Source organism: Diorhabda carinulata, chromosome 5 (assembly GCF_026250575.1).
Source record: "Diorhabda carinulata isolate Delta chromosome 5, icDioCari1.1, whole genome shotgun sequence".
NCBI lineage: Eukaryota > Metazoa > Arthropoda > Insecta > Coleoptera > Chrysomelidae > Diorhabda > Diorhabda carinulata.
Window position 1 is genome coordinate 22,414,371 of NC_079464.1, and position 26,611 is coordinate 22,440,981.

Genomic DNA, 26,611 nt, shown 5'->3' on the forward strand with positions numbered 1-26,611 from the left:
AATAGTCACCCAATTGCTTTTTTAAATCAAAACTTTTCCCACCAGTGCAACACATTGAATGAAGAAAATATTTTCAACTTTATATAAGACGAGGATTATGAAGAATATTTGCTTTCAGTAACACAGTACTTCAATGAAATTCTTGTAGTACTCAGTCTAATAGCATATAAGGATTACTTTCAGAATATAAAAAATTGTATTTTATTAAAAATATAAGTTCACCTTGCATTGTGCTGTCTTTCGACTAGGAGATTTTCCTGTATGCTTTGGACTGATTCTCGCAGCAAACCTCGATGCCGTTGCAACTGATTTGAAAGTGAATCGCTTTTTGTTCTCCTCTTGACCAGAAGTTCTAATAGAAGCATTTCCAAATTGAGAATCTTTATTATCAGTTCGAACTGGCAGGTTACCACTTTGATTCAAAATGTTCTTTATCTCATTTAATTCTATTAAAGCTCGCTCTTTCGACAAAAAGTATTTTGTCCACCTGAAGTGAGACAAATTATGTTATAACTATTGAGAACTTATACATGACATAAACCATGAAGCCTTAGTACAATTATTTTTTAACTTCTTACCAGTCTTTTGTGTCTTCTTCATCATCTAATTCTTCGTCTATACTTTGTTTTCGTTTCTTATTTATTTCAGTCTTCATTTTTTTTGTTCCTTCTTGTGTACCGTAATCTATAAGACAACATTTGACAATTTTTTCAAAAAGATTTTATTTATCTCAACTTACCCGTGTGACCTGAAGTATCTTTAGGTAGTAGAGGACTTTTTTCCTTATCACTAGCAAGATTCTCTATATTTGTTGGAGAAACTAGATTACTTTGTATATTGTTAACGCTGGGTCTTAACTGATTTAAAGATTTTTTTCTCTCTTCAGCTTCTCTATCTTTTTTCGTCATTGGTTTGTAAATATATTTATGAATGGAATTAATGATGTGTGTACCTACTAAGGTGTATCGACCAAAACTCCTGCAGTCTACAGCTCTGATCGTAACAGGCGGTCTGAAAAGTGTATAATGAAATAGAGGAAAAGTTTAGTTTAGTTGTTGGTGTTATATACCATCGTAAGACACCTGCTATTGGCAATTTAATAATAATACAAAGAAAGATACAAGAACAAGATAGATTATCCAAGTTTTTTAAGATAAAGGGAAAAAATTGGGGCGAATGATGAGAGCTATTTTTTATATATAAGAGGTTGTACAGAATAAAAATGTAAAAACAATAATCTATTACAGATTTGGTTGTTTAATCATTATTGACACTCATAAAAGATACTAATTAATCAACTTTATTCAATGGTTCAACATTACTTAATGAGAATTTCTTCTATATATATTTTTGTTAGGTATTATTTATTTTTGTTTTAAAATATTTCATTTTCTTCATTGCAAAGTCTTCTTTGTAAAAAAACACATGCCATATCATATGTAATATTAATAACCATTTTCAATTAATTATATAATATTGAATAAAACAATCTTCTCTTTATTTCCAATTAACGTTTATTATTAAGGTGCTTTGAGTATTATATTATGGCAAATGCATTTTAATGGATGTACTAGGACTTTATGATTGTGTGATATCTCTTTGGGCTATTCAAACTTCATGAGAAAATCTGCATTGACTCAGTTATTTTAGGTGAAGTAAGAAATGAACAAATATTATAACTCTAAAAACATAACAGACCGAATGCAGCCGATAAAGAGAAACAAAAAGAATGTCAAGAATAGACACTAGGTCTATGTAATGACATATCTAGAGAAAAAGCCCCAATTTTAGGTAGAAATTGAAAATTAAAAGTTGGAGAAGCACTTGGAACTTGGAAAGATAAGGAATCGACGTATTGCAAAATACTCTGTTGTGGATCTGGTACAAACAAAAGGCAGCCGAAGTATGGAAAGTGAGGAAAAAACAAATACTTAATTTCTTAATTCGGGATTCAGATCTACTCAAGATTTGATATTCTGCTGCCATTGCTTATTTCTCCTTCTATTATATTACTTTAATTTAAAATATTCGGTACAAATTTAAAATAAGAATTCATCTCACCTATACAGCTCTTGCTCCGGCAAATCCAAGTCTAAAAACCTAACAAGCGTACTGAAATTAGGATTTTTTTTTCTATTTTGAATGATAGTAGAATATAAGATATTTCCAGAGCATTCAATATCTATTCTCGGTTTATCGACAGTTAAAAAATGGACTCGTTTCAAATCTCGTAAACCCCAAAACAACACTTCTATTCTATATCTAGCCAAAGTTGGGCGGATTCCTCTTGGAACTGGTAAAACAGTACCAAGTCGCTTCGTATCTGTCTCGTGATGTATCGGAATATCCTTAGGATTAGGCAATGACGGTAGTGAACCTTCAGTGTCATTTGGTTTTTCCAAAAGTTCGAATGCGGCTAGGAGTTCTCCGGCTCTTCCATCTGTACCTCTCGTTAGGGTAAACCTGAAATTAAACGTAAATATTTATGTTCTGTACATCTAAAAAGGCTGCCACTTAAGTTTTTGAATAGATTGATTTTCCTGTTTTTTTTTTAACATTTTGGCAAACTAATGCTTTTGTAACCTTCAAAATTGATCGTTCTATGTTGCTCTAAAGGAATGGTGACGACATGAACAGTTATTTCGAAAAAACAGGTGACTACTTGCTTTGTAGTGGTTTTTGATAGCTAAATGTTCATGTAATATTAAATGTATGCCTCAATGTCACATGATGATCTTGCAATATCAGTTTACACACAGCATCAATGTTTTTCGCTACAATAGCCAATTTTGGACGACTTTCACAAAAACCATCCTGTAGTGAATCATAACCAAGATTGTTTTCGGAAAACCAGCAAAACACGGTGGCTCGAGATAATGCTTTATCACCAAAGCCTAAGTGAGTAGATGGACACACTGCTGTTGCTTAATCGCGATCATCAAGACGTAGAATGTTTCAAGTATCTATAAACAACTTAAATAGCACTCGTATGACAGCACTTTCTGAGTTTTATTTATAATTCCATACTCTGAATTGAACATTTTCAGTTGGAATCTCTGGAATCTCTAGTGTTATTCATACTAAATACACTGTTTATTGCTATTAGAGCAACACTCACAATTGCTCTGTCTTGCGGAAGTTTCAATAATAAGTTATTTTCATCAGAGACCGAAGGTAAAATGTTCAATCAAAACGTGCGTCAGACAGTGTAATTGTGAGTATTGATAATGTGGAAGCACAAAATAGTGTGTTCAGTATTTTTTGCATGAAAGGGCAACAGTTTATTTGTTATCTGTCAAGTGCAATTGTGTGTAATGTTTATTTTAAAATAATTTTTAATTAATGTGATATTTTTTACCGCATGTAACTTTTCTCCTTTGATTTTTTTAATGAAAATTATGTCGGGATTATTATCTGGAATCTAACGCACCCTATGAAATATATATCATGCATATTTGTTTTTATATAACTAACTTTAAACTAACTTTAGGGGAAGTAGGTTTCACTGATAATTTTTCTGCGACTGATCCATTTGCCATCGTCTACACTATCTTTGCTTCCAACCTCTAAAGAAATGTAAGTCCCATCTAGGTACCTCTTAAATAAACGTTTGCTGCTTAGGTATTCTTCCTACATTCGTCGATTATCGAAAATATCAACTTTGTGCTTTGAATAATCAAATAAAAGTATGTTGAAGAATAAATATGCGCGTTTCGATAACCAAGTTATCGTGTTCGGTATGAATATCACCAACGGTTCCAGAAATTCCATTTTAGTTAAAATATGATACTTTCACCGTGCGAGTAAAACTGAGTTATCAAGCGATGCACCTTATGTTTCAATTTTAAGACTTTTAAACTAGAAGAAAATATGCGCGTTGATATAGAGCAACGAATTGCTGATTATTTACTAAAATTAGGCAACGGTGAACTGATGAAATATTTTGAAATTATGAAGGGGTGGAAGACAGCAATAATCGCTCCTCTCAACAAACATGTTGAAAAAATGTATGATGATATAGTTGCCAAAATTCCTGAACAGTACAAAATCTACTATAGCCATGACTCAATGAAACATCATTCTGACGGAGCAGTTGAATTTCTCAATAAAGATAACATTTTAGACGTTTGAAGAAGGGAATTCCTGAAGGAAAAATAAACTGAGCGAGAACTTGTGAGGTGGTTAGTGAATGATAGGATCGGTTTCCTTAACATAAATAATTTATCACGTCCATAATCACAATGCAATCTCTATAGCAAAAGAATTGAGGCGTAAACTAACATAATATTTTTCTTAAAAAAATTCGATAATATCTTACCATTCAAGAGAAGGTGGAAATTTTGGCTTACAATAAGCATCTTCCTTAAGTTTAACATTGGGTTTTGCTAATGTTCTTCCAATGAATTCACTTTTACCAACTTTATCCTGATCGAATATTTCGATAATGATCGGTGGCGGATCGTTTTTTATTTCATCACCATCGCCGTAGATCAGTATCTCTTCGAAAATTAAAAGTTCATCCCAGGTTGGACTCAAGGTTTCATCTATTACTTGAGTAGTTTTACTAAATTCGCCAGCAATTATCCTTGCAAAAGGGTCCGACAGGCCCGAAGCATCGCTTCCTATAAGGGATCTTGCTTGGTAAATGTGAGCACGTAGTTGAAACAGCTGGAAAAATTAAAGTAATTTCAGACAACACTATTTCGGGTAATTCGTGTTTTGTGAAATGAAGCTGGGAAAAATGATAATATACCTCTAAAAGTTGTTGCTATTCTGTTATTAATATATTTACTATAATAGAATTTAAAATTTACACCAAATGAGATATACATATTGATTGTGAAATTTTGAAGAATTTGTGTAACACTGATATGTTGGATGTGTCGTGATCAATTATTAAAATTTCATTGTGCTCCATATTAAGAAGTTATGTATCAATATAATTTTCATTTTGAAACCTTATAGACATCTGACAAAAAATTATTTTAAATTACACCAATCTACGTTTTTTAACATTTCTATATAATTTTTAAAACCGTTTCATGAATATATGAATATGAAAAAAAACTATACGTTTAATATAACTTTTATTGACAAAAACTTGATTAGTTAGAACGCCTTATATGCAAGAAACATAATTATGGTAGGTTGTAATAACAAAAATAACTACTCACGTGTTTTTCTATGTAATGAATCGTATTTGGCGGTAAAGCTCGGGGTCTTTCAATGTTTTTGATTTCTTGAGTATGCTCGTAACCGCCCGGCAAACCATTAAAGAGATCTTTTTTATGTTTAAGTAAACCAAGCCATAAAAATATTTCTAGCTTAGCAGGGATGGACCAACCACTCGGTCCCATAGCTTTTTTTCCTGGCAACTAAAATAATAATATGATCATTAGTCATTCCTCTCAAAAGTCATTTGATAGAAATTCAACAGTTATGGAACAAGAATATATGATAAGAAATAATAATAACATTAAATCGGAGCTTATTTAAGATCCGATTTGTTGTTATATAAGAAAAATTAGAAATCGGGATCGATGAAATGGATACAAAATATGTATTACTTATTCAAATTTATTGCGAAATCTATTTCTATATCATACATTTTTCATGTAATTATGAAAGCACTTGAAAAATCATGAACCAAATCAATTTTATATATGAAAGTGCATGCGCCTCAAGCCTTATAGAGATAATAATAATCGTATAAAACAAGAAAAATGTATTAATTAATTATGCCGAAGATCTTGTTTGATTTCGACGTAATTAACAAATTTACAATCATTGTTAAAGCTAAAATCATATATTCAAACTAGGTGCCATTCATTTCTGGACACATAATTGGATAGCAACCATTTGAATAATTCCTTGCCTTATTCGATGTTCATCAATATTGGTTGTTTCACTCTTATAGATTTTTCAATCAAAAGTTTTTCTATAAAATTATGAGAAATCAACGAACAATGGAAAATATAACCCTGAAAAATGTAAAAGACAAAAGAGGCATTGTAACAAAGGAGGAAGATTAAGTTGAAAGGTGTCAAGAATACTTTAAGTAGCTCCCGAAGGGTCAAGACGGAAGTGAGGAAATACGAGAATATTAAAACGGATAAAAGGTAATAAATCTGGAAGAGAAAAGACACTCAACCCTACTTCTTTTACTCGTAACTGTAGATAGACATAAGAATTAAGTAAGAAATTAAAATTTTTGCGTTTGAAGAATCAATTAGGATAATCTAGTGCAGTTGCTTCCTTTTTGAATATTCAAACTGGCCCTATCAATGAATGCTGGTCTAAAATGTTCACAAACCTTCAAGAACATCGTTTGAACTTTTCCGCAATCTTTTCCGCATTCTTCTTCGACGGGAGAGTAGATAATATCTCTAGCGGGTATACGTTGGTACGCCTGTCTCTTTCCTCGACTAATAATCCAAAGGAAAACATCTGGCAGAGCATGTTGTGGCTGAAAGTATAAAAATGGAGTAAAATTGAATAAGTGAATTTGAGAAACGTATGTTTAAATATGCCTAAGTAGAGGTAATTCACTTGGCGTACAATATAAATACTAAATAAATAAATAAACACTAACTGTTAATTACTATCACTGATATTTTCGGTGTAAATCTACATTGTTGAATATAACGTCATTTTTCATTTGACTATGGTAAGTATACTTTGTAGTTAATTGAGGAGTGCAGTGCAGAAAATTGAATTTGTTTTATTTTTCTCAACTTTTGACGGAATTTATCATGACAAGAATGTGTACCTCTCCAAATTACAATTGCAGAATTTTAAAAGCGATATAGATCGTCATAGAAGCATGTCTATGTACTAAATAAGTTGAAAGTAAATACAAATTTTTAGTAATATTTGAATGTTTACTACTATGCAATTCAATAATTATCGGAAATCAAAAAAAATGATAAGAAATTATAATCTACTTACATCTTCTACGAGGATCTTCAATCTTCCGAGACATTTCTGGGCCGATTTGAGTCTCTCTTTGAACGAATTTTTTGTGACGAGTGCTTTGAGATTTCTTGCAGAGTTACCAATTTGTTCCTGTGTGTTTTTAAATGATAAAAATATTAGTTTACTGCCAAATAAATTTTTTTTTTCATTTTTTAATAAGTTGTTGTACTATTAAACACTAATAAAATAATATCTGTAATCAGTTGAAAAACAATTTAATATATTTCAACAGTACAGAAATTGATATTTGGGCACCACTGACTGAGATATCCGTATTTGAATCCAATTATATGTAGATCTTATTCTAATAAATTACATGAAAACATCCACACTTCGAAACTTGCTCCTATATCAAAATATTATCAAAAATGACACAAAAATACTTAATATAAATCTAAATTATATTTTAAAGAAATAGACTTGATGATACTTGTACTATATTTACTATGGATTGAGGATAAGTGAACTATACATAGTTGTTCCCAGTTTGTGAGGAGGAATTACATTGGTTGTCCTATAAGGCTTTGGCTAGGAAGTTGCATAAAATGGTTTAATTTGTGAATTATATAATTCACGAGACATCGAAAAATCAAATGTGAGTCGATGAATCGATATTCGATCAATTACAAGTTAAGTGGGTTTCTTAAACAATTAGTTTCCTTATAGTGACTGAAAGTATTCAGTTTATTAATGCAATTTTCCCGTTTCAGGATATCAAGAACGCGAGAAGGATAGAAATTTTATCAATTTAGACATTGAAATATTTGCAATCGTACGATGATTTTCGACATGTATTAAACCATCAGCAGAACTCGCATCGACTTTAGGTGATAAAACACTATCTCGAGCCATCGTGTTTCAGTGGTTTTATGAATTGAGTGAGATTGAGGCATACTTAAGCAATATTTCCACTAGCATACATTCAATATTGAAAGAAAATTTGGCTGTCAAAAGGGTTTGTTCACTTTGGATACCGCATAATTTCAACAATCGCTTTAAAAAAGACGTTCATAAAATCGTCTATGCATATGAAAAAGAAATTAAACACATTGTATATTATGGTTCTTTCAAAACGAATAAAAAAAAGTTGTTAGCGCACGAAGCACTTCGAAGTAAGTGGACGCCTGTGTTTTCGGAATAACTGTACATGCCACCACCGTTCCATTAGAGCAACGTAGAATGGTCAATTCTGAATGGTACACAATCATTTGTTTGCTAGAAGTGTTCGAAAAAATCCCAGAATACGAATAATTCTCCATCTCGACAATGTGAGCTCTTCCACATCAGTTCAAACAAACACAAATATCAGTCAAAACATCGAATCGATGGGTCATCCACTATACAGTCCTTGTTTAACACTCAATGATTTTTTCTTATTTCCGCAGATCAAAAATAAAATGAATTGCGATGTAACGTTTTTCTATACCTTAAGTAGTCGTTGATGCGTTAGAATCATATGTTTTGGAGGTACATTAATCGGAATGGAAAAAATGCTTAGAAAATTGGTTCAAACACTTCAAACGCATGCAAAAGTATATTGATCTTAATAGAGAATATTTTGAAAAATAATAAAGACATCCAATTATAAATAGTTGGTTTTATTTAATTATCTCAAAACTTAAATATATTGAGAACTTATAATCTTTTTCGTTCATTAGCTCATATGAAATCTTAAACTGTCAATATTTTGTACAGCTGATATTGATGTTTACTTAATTTTATGTAGCTTCTTTCTCTAATTCATAGAAGTAAGGGATGTAACAAGGAAATACCCAAAAATAAAAGTTCCCATCTATTATCATTTCTAACGTATATGTTTACCTTATTCCTCACGAGGACTGTGAATATATTTAGATATAATTTATTTTGATGTAGAAAATGTGAACAAATATTTATAATTACATTGTTTTAAAACATTCCCATTCCCTTTTTATTGTGCGATAAGTCATTGAAAGAGCCTAGTAATGATATACTATTTTTACGGTTAATCAGGCTACCTCGCGAATTTGAATATTGAGTAAGATGTACTAATTTAATTTGATTCAGCATGAAAGAAAAATAGATAATAAGTACGTTTATGCGAATTATAATATTGCCAAGGAAGGGAATGACAGCTAATGATATAACAATTTTATTTAGAACCGTTTTCAATGCCTCATGTATTATCATACTATATTCCGAATCAATAATATGAAAGGTATTTGTTTTTATCCAGAAATTCGTTCAGGGTTTTCGATATTCAAGTTTAAATATAAATTTTGAAATGGTTAGAGATATTGCATATTTATAGATCAAATTATTCATATCCCAAGCTCTCAATTTCAAGTGTATCTATTATTGAAAAAAATTATTTGTAATTGGAAATTGTTGAAAATAAGAATACACCTAAGAACAAAGGATTTTTTCATTTATTCATTAAATATAAACTATAAGTTCACACTTACAATTTCTCTTTGACATAATTTCAGATGTTCCTTATCAAGTTTAGTCTTTCCAGTTTCCGCCTCACTCAAAGACGCTTTCGATAGAATAATATACTTAGCACATCTCGTCGAAAGGTCATCTAAAACTCGTTTGAGTTGAATCTCCATATCAGGATCCTCGGCTTCTACCGCTGAATTCACTTCCGACAACCCGTCTTCCTGAAAATGATTACAACTAATTTGGTTAAAGGTTTCTAAACTTTAACCAAATGAATTTAACTTCTCAATGACGCGGTGCCTTTTATATAATAAAAGAATTTTCAGAAAAATGTCTATGTCTATTCAAGTACAATCGTAGTTAGTACAATATAAATGATATTCTCGAACCTTATCGTTTACTAGTTGAGCAGTTGAATTTATTTTGCTATTAGAGAAGAATAAATGATAACCATGTACTCTGACCAAACTATAGGGTGGTTTCAAGATTGATTGTAATGGGTTTAACAGGAAACTATAGCGAAGACTTCGGCTCGTTCGTTCGTTAACACTACAACATTTTTTATAATTGAAACAAAAATGGCGTACGTTGTATAATATGTGATTAAATAGAATATGGAAAGCTGATATCATGCTGAAAAAAATACTATAGAAATCATAAATATTTCCCAGCCACATTTTCTTCACTAAGTGCCGTATTTTTTTGAATAAATGAATGTCTGATATTTTATATTCATTGTATTGAAGGAGCAAATTGATGTAATTTCAAGAGCTTTGTAGAATCGTCAGAATCACTTGAAACAAAAATGGTGATTCCAGTACTTTAATGAGAAAGTGAATTTCTTCTCACGCTAAATCAATTAACTTGCAATATTATGAATACGAGTAATAACTAGACAAGTATTAACTTTTTTCTTAATTGTGGATTTTCACAAGCAGGCAGAATTTTTGTAATTCTTCTTCATTTTGGTCGCCTCCAATCAAGGAATATTGTGCATTTTTGTCTCGAATCAGACAAATTATGGCATTTATCTTTTAGATATATTAGATGACTAGTGACTTATAATCATTAAAGATCGACTATTTTATCTATACTGGAATCAATTTACTTTTTACTTTGTTTTCTGTTTTTGATCACTCTTTCAACAATTCCAATGAATTTCTTTCATAAACTTCGCTGACTAACGTGTAAATTATGAACGTTTTACTGAATGGCCAATCAAATGTAGCTGTATCACATTTAATAGAGAGAGACTTATTAGTCGCATTATTGAATGATTGAACTCGTCTACCTTTATCCGAAACCATTAAATCTGCTCCTCTCTGTGGATATGTTATCGAGTATGTATTTCATCGTACTACAATTATTTGTAATTCTTAATTATAAACTTTGTTTATTTTTCGAGGTATCTCATTGCTGTTTTGCTGATAATATGAAAGTTCAAGTTCAACACCATGTTTGGAATCTCGTTTAGGATTAGGATCCGCATTAAATATTTGATGTGAAGGGCAATATGTCTAAAATTATGTAAAAAACAATATATATTTCAGTTATTTTGTAGTTTCTTAATTATAGAGATCTCACCATTTGGTACATAATTTAATGTTTATTTGGGAATATTTTTCGAATACACTATAAACAGGCAATATTTGTAGTGTATTCAATGTTACTTCATTAGGAAGTAAGGATACTAAATTGTTCAGTTCAGATTTAACTTTGGTTTTTTTAAAAATTGTGATACGATCAAACACCTTTACATTTTTATTTATTGGTTACTGATCTTTTTTGTTATAAATACTTACGAAATGTTCTACGAGCTTTGTAATGATATTTGAATTGTACATTCGTCTCCGATGATCTGGCCACACCGATCTAATGTGCATACAGGGTTTGTTATCCCAATAAGGTAAGAAGTAAAACGCCTTATCATGAGTCATTGGTTTGGTAGGAGTCGTTGTGCTTTGCCAAGAGGCACTTTCTGTTGTAACTACCTCTGAAAATAATTATTAGATACTAATGTGTAGTACTTATATCATAAAAACTTATATGAATTACTATAAGTATATTTTTATCACGTAGTATAGTCTTTCTAGCAGCATTTTGCTTCGGAAACAAGAGTTTTTGAGACCTACATACAACAAGCGTCCAGAAAGTTGAATACACTGTGGTGCGTGATTTGATTTTGCTTTACCTTGGATCTTATATCAGTTCAGTCAGGATTGAGAGATTTATGGTCTTAATATGTAATATAATTGTTGGAAAACTGTTTGAGTCTTTATGTCTATAAGTATAATTAATTAAGCACGTGCCTAGTTATTAGTGCTTCTATATTAGGTATCGACTGGTAACATGGAAAATAAATGTTATTTTTTAACAGCTTCGTGGTATTTAAATTTTCACTTCAATAAGAACTTTTATTCACTGTTTTGGCTCAATGTGTTTATTTGTTTGGTTATAATTATATAATTCAAAATAAATTTAAGAATGCTTTTTACAATTGAAAAATTGATAAAACCGTTATTACCCCATAATATTTACAATGGCAATTGGTAGTTAAAATAGTAGAAGGAGATTTGATTTAACAATAAATCGTATTGATGACTCATACTTTTCAGTGTTGATTTGCATAGTGTTAACATTAGAGTATGTAACTGTATCAAATTTTGTTATGTATTATTCGAGGATAGTCCCAGAGTACCTAGCTTAACCTGGAGATGGTGGTAGTTGCTTGAAAAATACCACTGTATTAGCAATGGTGCACGTTATCAGTGAATTTCTAAGGCGTTAGCCCAACCAATATGAAAGCTGAACTAGATTCTATTCTGGTTGAGAATGCTCGTTCATTATCAACAGTAAAATATTGGGTAGCAAAGTTTAAGCGAGGCCCTACAGCCTGTGAAGATCAGCATCGCAGTTTCGACTAATTGGGCACCGCGTTTGCTCACAATGGAACTAAAACAACATCGTGAAGATGTCTTCATCGAGTTTTTGGCAATTTTTCACAGAAAAAAATCCAATTTTTGCGTCATTCTATATTCATGGAGGGAACGTGAGCCAACGTCACATTTTAAACAAAAGAACAATCAAAACAATGGACTGAAAAGGGAGAACCGGCGCCAAAGTAGGCAAAGACCGATCCATCTGCAAGCAAGGGTATGGCAATATAAGAAACCTTATATTTGCAGAGATTTTGGCTCTCATATTGACATTGTAGGTCGTTATTCAAATACTCGTTTTTAATAAGTTACTTCTGTTCCTTTCCACTAAAAATATTGCTGTGAAAGCATCTATCAGTAAATAACAGAAAACAGAGAACTTTTATTATACTATTATAAGAAAAAAATTGAAAATATGACGAAAAACGAAAGAAAAAATGATGGGACTACAGAAATCCATAAAATATGAGAAACGATCATTCCTATGCTTCATTGGCCCACAAAAGCGTTTGACCGTATTAAATTAGAATATTTAGGCTCGTATTAATGGTAAACAAACAAAACCCTTACCGGTTAATAGAGGTATCAGACAAGGAGACTCAATTAGTCCCATGTTATTCAGCATAATAATGGGTCAAATCATAAAAAAGGTGCGGCTAGGCAAACATTACGAAATGGGTGACAAAGAAATCAAAATCCTGTGCTATGCCGATGATGCCATGATATGTGTCGAAAATGAAGATGATATTCAAAGATTATTGAATATCTTCAATCTCACAGAAAAACAGTATAATTTGACCATCTTGGTTGTAAAAACCATATGCATGACAACGTCACAAGAGCCCATTAGATACAAATTAGAACTAGGTCAACTAACAACAGAGAATAAAACACAAATACCTTGGAATTGACATAGCCAGTTATGGAGAGGTAAAAGACGAGGTAAGGGGACAAGTAGCTTGAACAAATAAGGTCGCAGGATATCAACGTAGAATGGCGGAACATACACATAAGATAAGAAACAACGGCACCAATTTACAAAGCAACAATTAGACCTATAACGACCTACAGATCAGAAACAAGACCAGGAACATCATGAAACTTCTCAGGTGGATCTCAGGAAAACACAATTAGATCGAGAAAGAAGCGGAAAAAATTGGACAATTATGTTACGTAGATAACATTAATGAATTGATATCACAGACGATAGACTGGTAAAAATAGCAAGGGATAAATCTCCAATTAGAGCACGGAGTAGAGGTTTACCACGAAAGTGGGGAAAGATATCGAAGAACTAACAGGTGTTAGACATATTATGGAGGTAAGAAGAAGATTATAGTCTATTAAATTTTCATTAAATTCTATATCAAAAGACGTTAATATTGAATATCTTAAACTTAGCTCTACTGTAATGTGTAATTTGACCACCAATATCGACTTGGTTTCGTTGAAAATATACTAATTACTTGTAATTCCACAACATCAATATAATCACACGGTACAATACAAAAACCTTTTTATTTTTTAATAGTGTTGAAAAAATATTTGATTTGAAAATCTCAATCTCAATATTCATTTTTCGTGATGATTTATCTCCTTTAGTTTTATTATCATTATTATTATTACTATTATTTTTATATGTTTTTTTGAACGATTTTTTATAAAATCAGATTTTATACAAAGAGAAATTATCACGAAAAATCTATAAGAAGGTCCAATAAGTGAGGAGCTGAAGAAAATTATCCAATGTATTTACCCAGTTCCTCATTGTCAGAATCGTAGTGTTCTCTAGTAGATTGATTGTGTCCATCCATAGAATTTCCAGCGTTACCGACACTGATTTCAAAATGCACAGCTTTATCTCCCAACTTCTTTTCTAAAATAGAAGCATCTAAAATGGTGGCGAATAGAAAAAATTCCTCGTTTTTAGCATAGAAAGCTTCATTGATTGGTATAATAGGTTCTAGCTCTATTGCTACCGGTGAAAGGTCAATACTATCAGTGATTTCAGTTCGTATTGAAACTAGGAGACGAGCTCTATAAGACACACCTGAAATTAAAAGGAAATATTTTAAGCATATATTTGATTCATCTCATCCTTTCAAAAAAAAAACGGTTCTAGATTCACCTTCTTACTAGATATCCCTCCCAAAGGGTGAACATCGAAATGCAGTTAGGAATTTCAAAAGATCAAATTATTTTTTATTCATAATAGTTTTTTCAGTTTTCATTTTACATCATGAGTAAAATTACATCATTTTTATTTTCAATTTATTTTCATTGATAAACGCACAACATTTATTATCAGTTTATCATCGTTTAATCAAAATATATTTCTCTTTATGAGAATTATTAGGTTATAGAGTAAACATTAACTTCATGATGAGTTGCCAGCCAGCCCAGTTTGGAATACATGATGTTTAATATATTTCAAGTGAATAATAGTGAATCTGAATTGGACGGACTTTTCTCACTTCTTACCTTCTCCTAGCCCCGTATTCAAACTAGAATGTTCGTCAATAAGACTGTAATCTCTTGTAGATCCATACATGTGGATGAAAGATGGACCAAATGTCGGGAGAAAACCTATAAAAAATATGAAATTGTATTTTTTAGTCTAATTATTTGGTTCCTTCCATAAAATTGCTAGCTATGATGATATACAGAAAGAATGTGAGTGCCTTTACGATTTTATATAAATTAACAGTTGTTCTGAGTAAAATTTAGAAGCGACACAATATCATCTAAGATGTTCAAAATAGTTCTCCATGAAATATGTGAGAAATCGAATTTAGAAAGAACATTAAAATTGATGTAATTTATTAATTATTTTGCAAATAATGCTTCCAAAATTGAATAAGCTTGTTAGACTGGAGATGGGTTATAGTAAACGAAAAATATGTTAATTTTCTCAATTTTAGTACAAATATTTGCTTGATAGAAAAAGTGATGATTATGTAATCAGATTGAGGAGCCGAAAAACTTAAACGATTATATTTAGCTTCTTCAATTTTCGTGCAAATCATGACAAATCTCGAATTTTCAAAAAAAAAGAATCATTATATAACTGCTAACATAGGAAAATCATTATTTTGATTATCTATTCTGTTCTGTTGTCTATTATCATAACTTTTACCAATTGCAATATTGTTCTCAACATCTCCGAAGGAAATTGATTAAGTAAATGTTTTTGAGTAAGAATACATTCAGAGGCTACTACCATTAAATCTATACAAGTAATTTGATAGCTGATCTAAATCTAAATATTATTAAGATTTATAGATTAAGCACTTTTCACACTAACTTAACCTAACCTGCATATCTCACCCTTTTCGCCATCGTTGGAAATAGTTTTTAAGTCTATAAAATGGGTTCCGATGACCGTCGGTTTCACTGGATCGTCAGCTCTCAATTGAATTTTTATCCGCTGACAAAGGGGCGGAAACATTTCCGTGAAAATTAATTGTTCGTTCCATACCGGTGCATAACTGTGCTTTACCACGCTTGTTTTGCCCTGGAATAGACAGATTAAATTAACCATTTGGTGCTTGGAGAAATACTTGCAATATTATTTAAAAAATAGAGTATGTAGTTAGAGCCTTTTTTAAAATCTATGTTACATAGACGTTCATCGAAACATTTATCAAGAAGTTTGTTGAAAAGTTATGAGGAAATAAATATTTAGAAAATATTGAAGAGTATAATTTCACCTTTGTGTTTTTGAGGGTGTGGATGAATTCAATACTTCTAATGAAGAAAAGTCGCCTCTAAAAATGATAGACTTTTCGTCTCACTTTTTTGTTCGTAGACAACATACATTATATTGATTAACGTGTGTGAAAAATGAAGCTACTATGAAATGAGGAATAATATCCTATATTTTGGGCATTATTGCTAAAAAATGAATCAAACTAACCAAACAATATCTATAGATCAACATGAAAATTTGTTAAATTTCAATTAGGGCATATTTTCTGTATATTTTAATCAAGATCTCTCAATAACCGCCAAATTTGAAATTTTTTGAAAATAACATATAACACCGTTTTAGTAGTTTCAAGAGAAGCTACAACAATCGCAAAGACAATAAACAAACAACTAACGAAAGAGATCTAAGATGATTCTTCACGAAAAATATATAAAAAAAATCTAAGAAGTAAAAAGTTGACGAAAATCAAAATTATATCTTGTGTGAAGCCATGCTTCAGTTATAACGTAAAATATAATGTGTCACATAGGAGTGGCATAGGAGACATTTGACTAGGAGTTGTAATTGTGAAATAGAAGACCAAAAGAAGTAACGCAGACAAAAAGGGTAAAATAGAAAGAGAAAAAAGTATATGTCACAACTCCCAATAACAATAAAACAGTCATACACCCCAAGGTAATCTGGCTTAGGATTGAATAAAAATAGAAAAGAGAAATATTGAAAAAATATGTAAAAAATTGTTTTATTCTTATACGAATAAATAATGCATCACCTTGGCTTTTTAAGGAACGATATTTTTCCTCGAGCTGGATAAGTATTCTAAATGAGTTGACACTTGTATGGTACTAAGTACTTTATGAAATAGTGCCATATAAAGAAGCCTTTATTTGCACATTATGGTATGCCCGTAAATATATTTTGTGATAATACGGGTGATTAATTGGTTCAAAATTTTTGAGATAGCTACGGAGTTATTTAATATCATATAAAAGATGTGCATATTTCCATCCTTCGTCCAACAGATAAATAGAAAGATTTGCGATGCCTGTAATTTATCCGGAAACATCACAACTGTTACTGAATACATTATTACAAATTTACCATCGGGATCAAAATATTACTATAGTCTAAGCTTGCTGATCTCATACAGCGAAATAAGGTTCTAACTAGAGATTTTGGTACCTAATCCTAAGAAAGCTATGATAGTAAAAATTTTGTCATTCAGTACAGAGAAGTTTCACCAAGTAATTGGTATATAAAACTACCAAAGCTTGAACCAAAGGCTATCGATAGAGACTTGAACTACAGAGGACAAGACAAGGAAGAAATGTTGAAGCGATATGTTGATCAAATGTAGAAGCTCAAGTCGTTCTAGAACCACCTCTATTTTGTGACAGTAAATTCTTAAACTCTACTCCACCGTAATATCCAAGCATGGTGGAGACAAGACCGGTAGGATACCTGGCAGCCGATTGTAGTAAAACTTTCAGATATGATCAAAGTGCCCAACACCAAGTAGTAACGCTTCACTTCCCTAGAAGCCTTTACTACCACTATATGAATCGACCGTTTTCATTCAAGTAATACGTCTTCATTTACTGTGGCTCAACGCAAATTTGTAAGGGCCTCCGAGTGTGAATTGGTAAAAAATATTTCTAAGACGAGAGAATTCTCATGTACCCACTTTTAGTAAGATCTTGATTATTTAGTTACGAATGATTGCATAAGGACTTTTCAGGAACTATAATCCGAGTTCAAGTAGATAGTTTTTGAACGTCATGTTCAATTATCAGTGAAAATCTAAAACAAGATCTACTTGTTTTAGATTTTTATTACTTTTGTGTGTGTTAATTTTTCGATGATATTTATTTAGTTGTATAATAGATTCAAGATGTTTAATAATTGTTATTGGGCAGGGATTTACCACTCACACAGATTTTGCAGTAAAGTTTAATTAAAATACAAAAAATATATAAATTCCAAATCTCAGTAACCCACCAATAAAGAACTTTTCAAGTTCAAAAACCATAAACGAATGAAATAACCCGTCAGTTGAGCTACAAGAGTAAAAATGATCATATGATAACGATTAAGGATTAACTTAAATCAGTTTCCGAACGATGAATGTGATCCGGGTTACTTTCGGAGCCCCCAGATCATGGTCGGGTTAACCCGATCATAGTTTTCGAAAAGTCTTATAGTGACTACAGACGTTAGTGGGTTGAGACAGTGTTATATTAGGGTCAATTTTCCTTGTTCAGTAATGTAATTCTTTATATTTAATTGTTTTATTGGAATACTCGTTTGTGTCGAAAATAAGAACTTGGAGGTAGAAATTGATACTGTAGTTTTGGAAAATATGGTATCTGAGATAAAAATTTCCATACATTTGGATAATTTAATTCTAAAGCCTTGTAACTTCTTTACCGGAATAGGCTGAAAAACTAATTCAACCTGAAAAACTAATTCAAATGTTAAATGGAGTTGGATAAGAACATAAAGAAATATTATGAATTAATTTAGGAGTTGGAGGAGAATTCCGATCGTCGAGTAATTAATGGAAAAACATAGCAAAGTTATGAGAGAAACTGTGGCAACGGCCAAGCACGTAGACAGAAGTAAACAAATAAAATGGACTATTTCACACCTTTCAACCGTTCAAGTCACAAGGAGTAGACGGCATCGTTCCAGCTCTTTTTCAAAGAGAACAGGAAGAAATCCTGCCACAATTGATCCGCCTCTGTAGAAGCAGTATGGAGCTCGGCTAAATACCGGAGCCTTGGAGAAGAGAAAAAGTAAACTTCATACCAAAAAGAGGAGAGAAAGACACCACACATCCTAAATCATTCAGAACAATCAGCCTCAGATATTTTTACTTAAAACGATTGAAAAAGCTGTCGACAACTACATTAAAACAGAGATTCTGCATACCAAACAGGCAAATCTCCGGAGACTACACTGGTATAATTGACAAACTGTGTTTAAAATGCTCTTTCGAATCAAGAAAAGAACTTAGTATCTGTTTAGATATAGGAGACTTCTTTGACCATACCCTACGTGGTTGTCAAAAGAGCATAGACGCGAGAGTAGTAGATAAGAAAACCTCTACATGAATGGCAAAAATACTATCTACTAGAACAGCGGAAATGAATGTAGGATAAGTCACCATTTAGGTTACTGCTTACGAGGGTATGTCGTATACCCGTGGAGCTTAGTAGTAGACGTACTCTTATGCGGGTTGACTGACCTCGTCAGTCTGTCAAGGATACCGGTGACATAGTAATCTACGCAAAAGGTAACTTTGATAATACAGTCTGAGATATAGAGAAGAAACTCAATTTCGCGTCCATCAAGCTAGAGGGGCAGGCCATTGGGTGGAAAACAAAGGGGAAAGACTGACACAGATAGTGAATTTCTCTGGAATGAGTAATAAACAGAGCAGAGACAAGATTTGTTCACTCTTCCAGAGCATTATTCACTAGCATTCAATATTCTCGCCAGTATCAACATTTCACGAGGGTTGACAATTGCAAAGTTTGACAATTAGAAAAACTTTAAGAGCAGATTTTAGTCCCCGACAATATACTGAGACTCAGACACAATTCGCGGTACGCCTACCTCTACCTAGTAACAAAAAGCGAATTTCAAGATCAATCAACCTACCGTGATGTGTGGGAGGTGCTTTAGTGCTTCCAAGACTTTGTCTTGGAATCCAACGTGGAGAAACTGACAATGACTAAGATAGTAAGAAACAAGTTGGATTGGCGAATCATTAGGAACATGATAGAGGTAATCTTCTAAGATACCGGTGTTCACATAATAACTGGTATCTCCTGCCCCCCGTTATTAGTAACTAATGAAGACGGAACTCTCTTATTTTCATGAGACAGGAAAGTTCAGAGATGGGTCTAGTTGCCGATTTAAAAGTACAAGTATATATAAGTTTAGAGTACAAGTATATATAAGTTCCATCTAAGGAGAGAGTGATGATATAAACTCCTCCATTAATATAAACCGTTAAGTCGGTCCTGTTTTAATATGTTGTTCAAGCTAAAGTTTGATGGGCTATTTGTACCTATTTACTATATCTACTAGCTATAGGAATTGAGAATGTGATGGCATAAATTACGTAAGTGTTTAAATTCATCTCACCCATTTTATGATTAAGAAATAAGAAGAAAAGCATTACAATATTATCCTGAGGAATCGCGTCCATCAAAAATTTTTGTCATTTTTGTTCAAGATGAGACATTAGAAAACCTCGTGAACACAATAAGTGAATGATCTGCGTTTTAGTAATCCACATTGTGTTACGTACGATACTTACTAATTAAAAAATACCTAATTTATAGCCTTCATGATGGAAGGAAATTACATTTCAGTTATTAATGAACTTTTTTTCAGAGATTTAACTTTTTAAATGTATACGTTGTCAAAAAATGTCATTTTTTTTTTAACTCTTATTGTTTAACCTACCATCAAACCAGCGAAGGATACTTGCACGTATGGATCGACAAGGTCGTTAAGCTCTCCCGTAAATGCTTTTTTCACGTTGGCCATTATCGAGGAGTTCATTTTCGGCAATCCGTCAGCTCTATAAATTTTCACAATGAATCGAGCTTTTTGTCTATCCGTGGGAACTCCATCGGGAAGAAGTAAATTACTAGAAAATAAATAAAATCGATGTTAACAAGGAAAACCAAAAAAACATTGAATTGGTGCTCTTCTAATATTGTATTTTTATAATATTGATTCTATTGACAGATTTCTAAAACTGTCTAGAGAAGTAATTTTGATGTAGTTTCAAGAATTTTGACAAAAATAATTATTACTTCTTCTCTCTAAAGAGTGTATGAGCCAGTTAGAGTTTAGAATGAATTATTATAAATTTTGAACCAGATTTTCAAATGATTCTTCATTTTGTACTAAGAGTTTTTTTCTCTATATATACAGGATGCTTCTAAATTCGTGCGACAACATTTAGCCCGTATAAAATTGTGATGGGTCTTTACTACTATAAAATTAATTTCTTTAAGCCTTCCTCTTCGGAGATATCACTCTTATAAGTTAGTGAGTAAAATTGAGTTTTTTTCTCTAAAAGTTAAGCAGTATAGAAATTTTCCAAATTTGGTGCAATAGTAAAGGCGGTATTTTGTTAATATTTCTATGAAATTAAGCGTCAAATTAACTCTTACTTCATGTATTTCTTAATATTTTCATAGAACCAATAGATTCTGGGACATAAAATAAAATACTGGTAGACCAGTGTCACTTTGGACATTTATTTGTGCCTATTCAATGTTTTTTCAAATTTCTGTAGACTGATGTTAAGCTCTATATTTGATAGTTTCAAAGTGGAGCTACTTATAAGTTTTTAGTCTGTCATTTTTACGTTAATTTGTCTAAACCAATAGCTCGATTTATTCATTTTATATCATTCACATAAATTCTGAAATGACCGATACGCATTTTGTACATCGTCTTTCTGCTGAAGAACAAAAAGATATTCTGAATAGAATTGATTAAGATCCAAGAACAAGCACTGAAAAAAATGAACTCTTAAGCATCCATATAGCGAGTTTAAAAAGAGCACTCATACCATCACCATAACCAACGTGTTCAAATTCTTTTACCTCGAGTTATGTAGTTTGTGAATAGACGAAATGCAGCTGAATCCCTAATTTTTAAATGATGTACTGTTTATGAATGGAAAATGTTTTTAAGAAGTATGCATTATAAATTTTTATAGTAATCATGTCATAAAAACCTGAGGCCGGCCCTGTGCCAAGAAACTATAGTATGTATGGTGAATCGCGGATTATACGGTGGCCATTTCTTTGTATCCTTCTGGGGTCCTGTTTGCATTATGTTGTGACAGTTTTTATAGAGGCAATAACAAATAAGGGCTTTTTGTTTGCTCGCGGCAAATAAGAGATTTACAGGAAATCGAACATTCGGGAAAGTAAGTTAGTACGTAAAAAGTCTCTGACAACTGGACAGAATTAGTGATAAAATTAATATCATGGTGGGGGATAGGGATGGGGAGAAGTAAACCAAACGGTGCATTTAAATAAATTAGTGTGTTAAGTATAAGTGAATATTTTAGTGATAAGTGCTAGTAAATAGTTTAGTATCAGTATAAAAACAAATCATGTGAGCAAGATACACTGTATGTAGAACCCCACCGGTTTGTAATTAAAAACTGTTTAAATAAATAAAAAGAACATCAAATGAACACAGTATGGATTGGGATCATGGAGGACAATTTAATTGTGCATTTTTTTATTTAGTGGAAAAATAGAATAAATGGAATTATTCAGTGCTCCAGTATAGACCTCTAGATAAATGTTCTATCCAAAATATCCTAGTTTGAGGATCGTGAAACTCTGGGTTCCTGGATGTTCAGAATAGAATCCATGTAATTTAGATTTTTGGTTCTGCGGTTACCTTGAATCAATAGTTTACCAAACACATTGATAGTTTAAAAAATTCTCCTCAAAGAGCGTGCAAAAATAAATTAAAAAAGAAATAAGGTGAGGGTTGCTAATTTTACCTCAATATAATGTTCTTAATGTTGAAAAAATATCGGTTCTTGGCATTCGTGATTGCATGGAATTTACAAAATTTTCAATTCTTACTTAAATTTGGGAAAAAGCTTGTCTGATGAGACTCCAATAATAATTTTTAGAATTTAAAATTTTAGAAACACCGAGAACTAGTAAAAGTTAGACAACTTACGCTTCAATATCATCCTCATCTTTATCGCTTTTGGGAGGTACCTTGACGCTGTCTCCTTTACCAATTACACTTATATCACACTTCAAGTATCCTTTAGGACCGCCAGCAATGTCATCGGGATCAGTAAGAACGGCCCATTTATGATAGAACTGGTGATCTGTTTAAATAATAATTATTTGAATATTTATACGAGTATATAATATTTTGGTGTAAACTATGGATAATTTGCAGCATACTTTTATTATTATTATTTATTTGTCTAATTTAATAACATATCATTTCCACCAATATCTAATCACTACTGTAATTGTTACTTGTCAATATTTATGTTGATAAAAACAAAACAAAAGAAATAGAAACACAAGAGATAATGATGCGTTTTCAATTTTCTTCCTTATTGTTATAGCTTACGACAAGCTTTCTGAGAGCCAATCCTAAGTTAAGAAAACGTCAAACACCTGCAAGCTACTCCCAAAATAAATATCATAAGTTCGGGTTCGTGGTAAGATATCATCCACTATATGTGAATAATACAGGGTAGGCTCCGTTAACCACTCGAAAAACAGTTAAATTTACTCGTCAGCAACTACGAATTTATCTTGACACGCACTGAGAAATTCTTCATACAATCGCTGTGACTGTAATTGCGTGTGTCAAACATTAAACATCCAGTTAAAGTGATTTTTACTCGATATTTTGTTTTTGATTTGTGTAATTCAAGTTTTTCAGCATTCGAATCTTTTTTATATATTAGAAAAATTTGTGACCATATTCTATAATAGACTACATTATCCTGATATTGTACTTAAGATCAAATTACTTTTCTAGTAAGTCTATATGAAGTACTCGTACATGTTTAATTGACTAAGGCTTAATGAGCATCATTATCATCATTAAGTCATTCGATTTTGTTTTTTTTATCTATTTTCTTGTAGGATGGTCAAAAAAAAATGATAGAAATTAATTAAACATCTTAATTGATTAAAAATATATAAATACAGGTAGTTTCACTAGCACAGGAAAGGCATCTCGTTCAAAATATAAATTCAGCAGTGCTACAGTGACGATTAACGTCATAGGTACTAGATATTTACACGGATTTTTGGGGTGGTTGTAAGGTGGTATGGATTTGAACTAAAAAATGCTTTATAAAGGATTTTCACGTTAAATATAACTTCAACAAAATATATTTATATGCCGAAGTGGCAAAACAGCTAACAGGGCTAAAGTCAACACGTTATTGCACAACTATGTCAGATTCTTTATTCACAACGGTTAAAATGTTGCCTAATTTTGGGGATTGGATTCTGCATTCGACTTTGAACCAGTCCATAAAACAAGTAGTAACTAAATTAACTAGTCTCTCTATGAACTAATATTCTTGATAAACAGTTTGGAATGGTAATGGTAAGGGAAATTAAGGTATAATAATTCGTTCCCTGAAAGTCACTATTCTTTATACCTGCGTTGAAATTAATTTCTCACTCAAACATTTTTTAAACAAATTCAGAAAGATTAATATGAATTGTAAAAAACCTAGAGTTTAAAGAATGAGAATTACATGGTTTATTCATTTATTTATTAATTTATTATTATATTAATATATTGTTGAATATTGAAATATTTGAATTATTTTGGACAATATAGAAACATCATTATACCACCAGGAAAACTCGATAAGAGAACACTGAAAAATACTTAAGATAGGAAACTTGACTAGTGATTATGCCTAATTGGATATGTTTCTGTTAATGAACTCAATAATTTTCTTAAAATATGTTCTAGAGTGATTTTCTGCCTCTTATAATCGCCTTTTCAACTGTCAGATAATATTGAGGCGTAAAAAATACATTGAACTTGCATTTTACATAGCTATAAGAATTAACAGAAATCGGTATAAAATCGATAATCTTGAGAGAATCAATCATTTAAACTTTTGAAGAGGATAGGAGAATGATAAATTATCTTTTTTTTTTTCAAAGCATAAGTGACAATTAATATATATAATTATGAACTATTATTAACAAAAATACGCTACATAAGCATAAGCTCCAAAGATTTTTAACCAACTCTACAAAATATGGAAGTTAATATGTGCATAAAGTAACTGAAAGCATACATGCAAATGATTGACACTGTTTTCTACATTTCTTCAATTTCTTATTTCTTAGACTGATTAGACCTTTTAATATATTAATGCATCTAAATATTCTCAATTTCTTAGAACTTTTGATATGTTTATGTTTCTAAATATTTTTGATTTTAGGTCTCTTCTGTTTCAAAATTATTTTTTTTGATAAATTTTTAAAATAAAGATGAGATCAGACTCTTTTTTAACTCCTTATCAAAAGTCGAAACGTCTATTTATATCTTTCTTTTAAAAAATTATCAAAAAAACTAATTTTGAAATAGAAGATACCTAAAATCAAAAACATTCAGAAACATAAATATATGTATATATACCTATGTGAAATAATAAAACTTTAAAGGAAAAAGTCTCAATTTCAAGTCACTTCACTTGTGATTTTGTTTTAAAATAGATAAAAATATTGACGTTTCGACCTAATGTGGTATTTATGGTTCGGAATGTCAAGATTTTTTTCTGTGTAATACGAAGTTCTAATTAAAGGAGACCTGAACTCAAAACAATTTATCAATAAAATTATAAAAAAAAGGTTTAAGAAGCAAGAAATTAAAGAAATTTTTTTATCTTTGTTGTGGATGTTTATAATTTTCTGTTTTAACACATGCATAAATACTCTTGATCGTGGCATTTTACCATAGTGAAAAGTTGATCAGATTAAAGATAGAAAACTTGAATAACCAGTTTGCCTTAGTCTCGGTGCGCTTATTTCACTATTTATGTACCATTCTTAAAAATCCAGCTCATATCTGTTAATTTTTTTATTCTAAAGGAGGCTATCAATTCGTTCAGCATGTCATAACATTGTCAGATTACACTATTGTTTCAGATAATGTGTTCATAAGCTAACCTGCTAATGTTTTGATTTTTGTTATAATTTATAAATTTTTAGAATTATTTAGGATGCTCTGCATGAATCGATTAGAAGCGTTACTCCAAAATAACATATTTAATAATTCATTACATCACGAACATAACCATTAACATCGCATCATTCTGCTTTTAATAGTTTCAAAGTTGCATTCATTGTCGATTTATGTGAGGTGATGAAATTGAGTAGTATTCTTTATATATTTGTTAAATTGTTAATTATGTGTATAGAAATTCGATATATTTCTTTTGCTTTATAAATGAGAATGATACGACAGCTTAAGATATACTGGTTACTCTAAACGGTGGCAGAAAACTGGACATACAACAGCACAGAAAAAAACTGAATAAACTTGGAAGACTGATCAATTATCAATTTAATTATTTAGTTAAAAATTTCACCACGCATTAATTCCCCGATGATGAATACATAAGTATTCGAAAGCTCGGAAAATATATTAGAAATAGTACACTTGGTGTTTAATTTTGGTACACTCCCACTACGAAAACGCTCATTCACCAGCTGACAAATACATCGTTCCATCAAACTTATATACATGCAAATAAGTTCATTATATTGAAATCCTTTATCAATCATGTCATTTCGAGTGAATTTTTATAAATGATTAATTAATTGAATAAAACCAAGTGGTTTATGTAGTACTAGGTAGATGGACGGTAGATGGAAACATAAATATCAACATTTCAATGATTCATCTCAATCTCAACATGGAGAGCATCCAGTGTTTTCTGAAGGTTTCAATAAATATGGTAATAAATTTGGAATAAGAGACCTTATTTTATTTTCAGAAAAATTTT

At 31.3% G+C, this 26,611-nt stretch overlaps 1 protein-coding gene across 3 annotated transcripts in view; it reads right to left on the minus strand.

The window, feature by feature from the left end:
• The window catches only part of LOC130894017 (otoferlin-like), an 88,825-nt gene that overhangs the window by 16,691 nt on the left and 45,523 nt on the right, over positions 1-26,611 (minus strand). For all 3 annotated transcript variants that reach the window (XM_057800527.1, XM_057800530.1, XM_057800528.1), the window contains 15 exons: positions 22,780-22,936; positions 20,518-20,704; positions 15,660-15,846; positions 14,814-14,918; positions 14,089-14,382; positions 11,199-11,389; positions 9,420-9,617; positions 6,949-7,065; positions 6,314-6,466; positions 5,175-5,375; positions 4,319-4,668; positions 2,062-2,463; positions 740-1,011; positions 579-684; positions 223-487 (listed from right to left, as the gene is read on the minus strand). In XM_057800527.1, the coding sequence (XP_057656510.1) occupies positions 223-487; positions 579-684; positions 740-1,011; positions 2,062-2,463; positions 4,319-4,668; positions 5,175-5,375; positions 6,314-6,466; positions 6,949-7,065; positions 9,420-9,617; positions 11,199-11,389; positions 14,089-14,382; positions 14,814-14,918; positions 15,660-15,846; positions 20,518-20,704; positions 22,780-22,936 (3,185 nt within the window). The remainder of the gene's footprint in view (positions 1-222; positions 488-578; positions 685-739; positions 1,012-2,061; positions 2,464-4,318; positions 4,669-5,174; positions 5,376-6,313; positions 6,467-6,948; positions 7,066-9,419; positions 9,618-11,198; positions 11,390-14,088; positions 14,383-14,813; positions 14,919-15,659; positions 15,847-20,517; positions 20,705-22,779; positions 22,937-26,611) is intronic.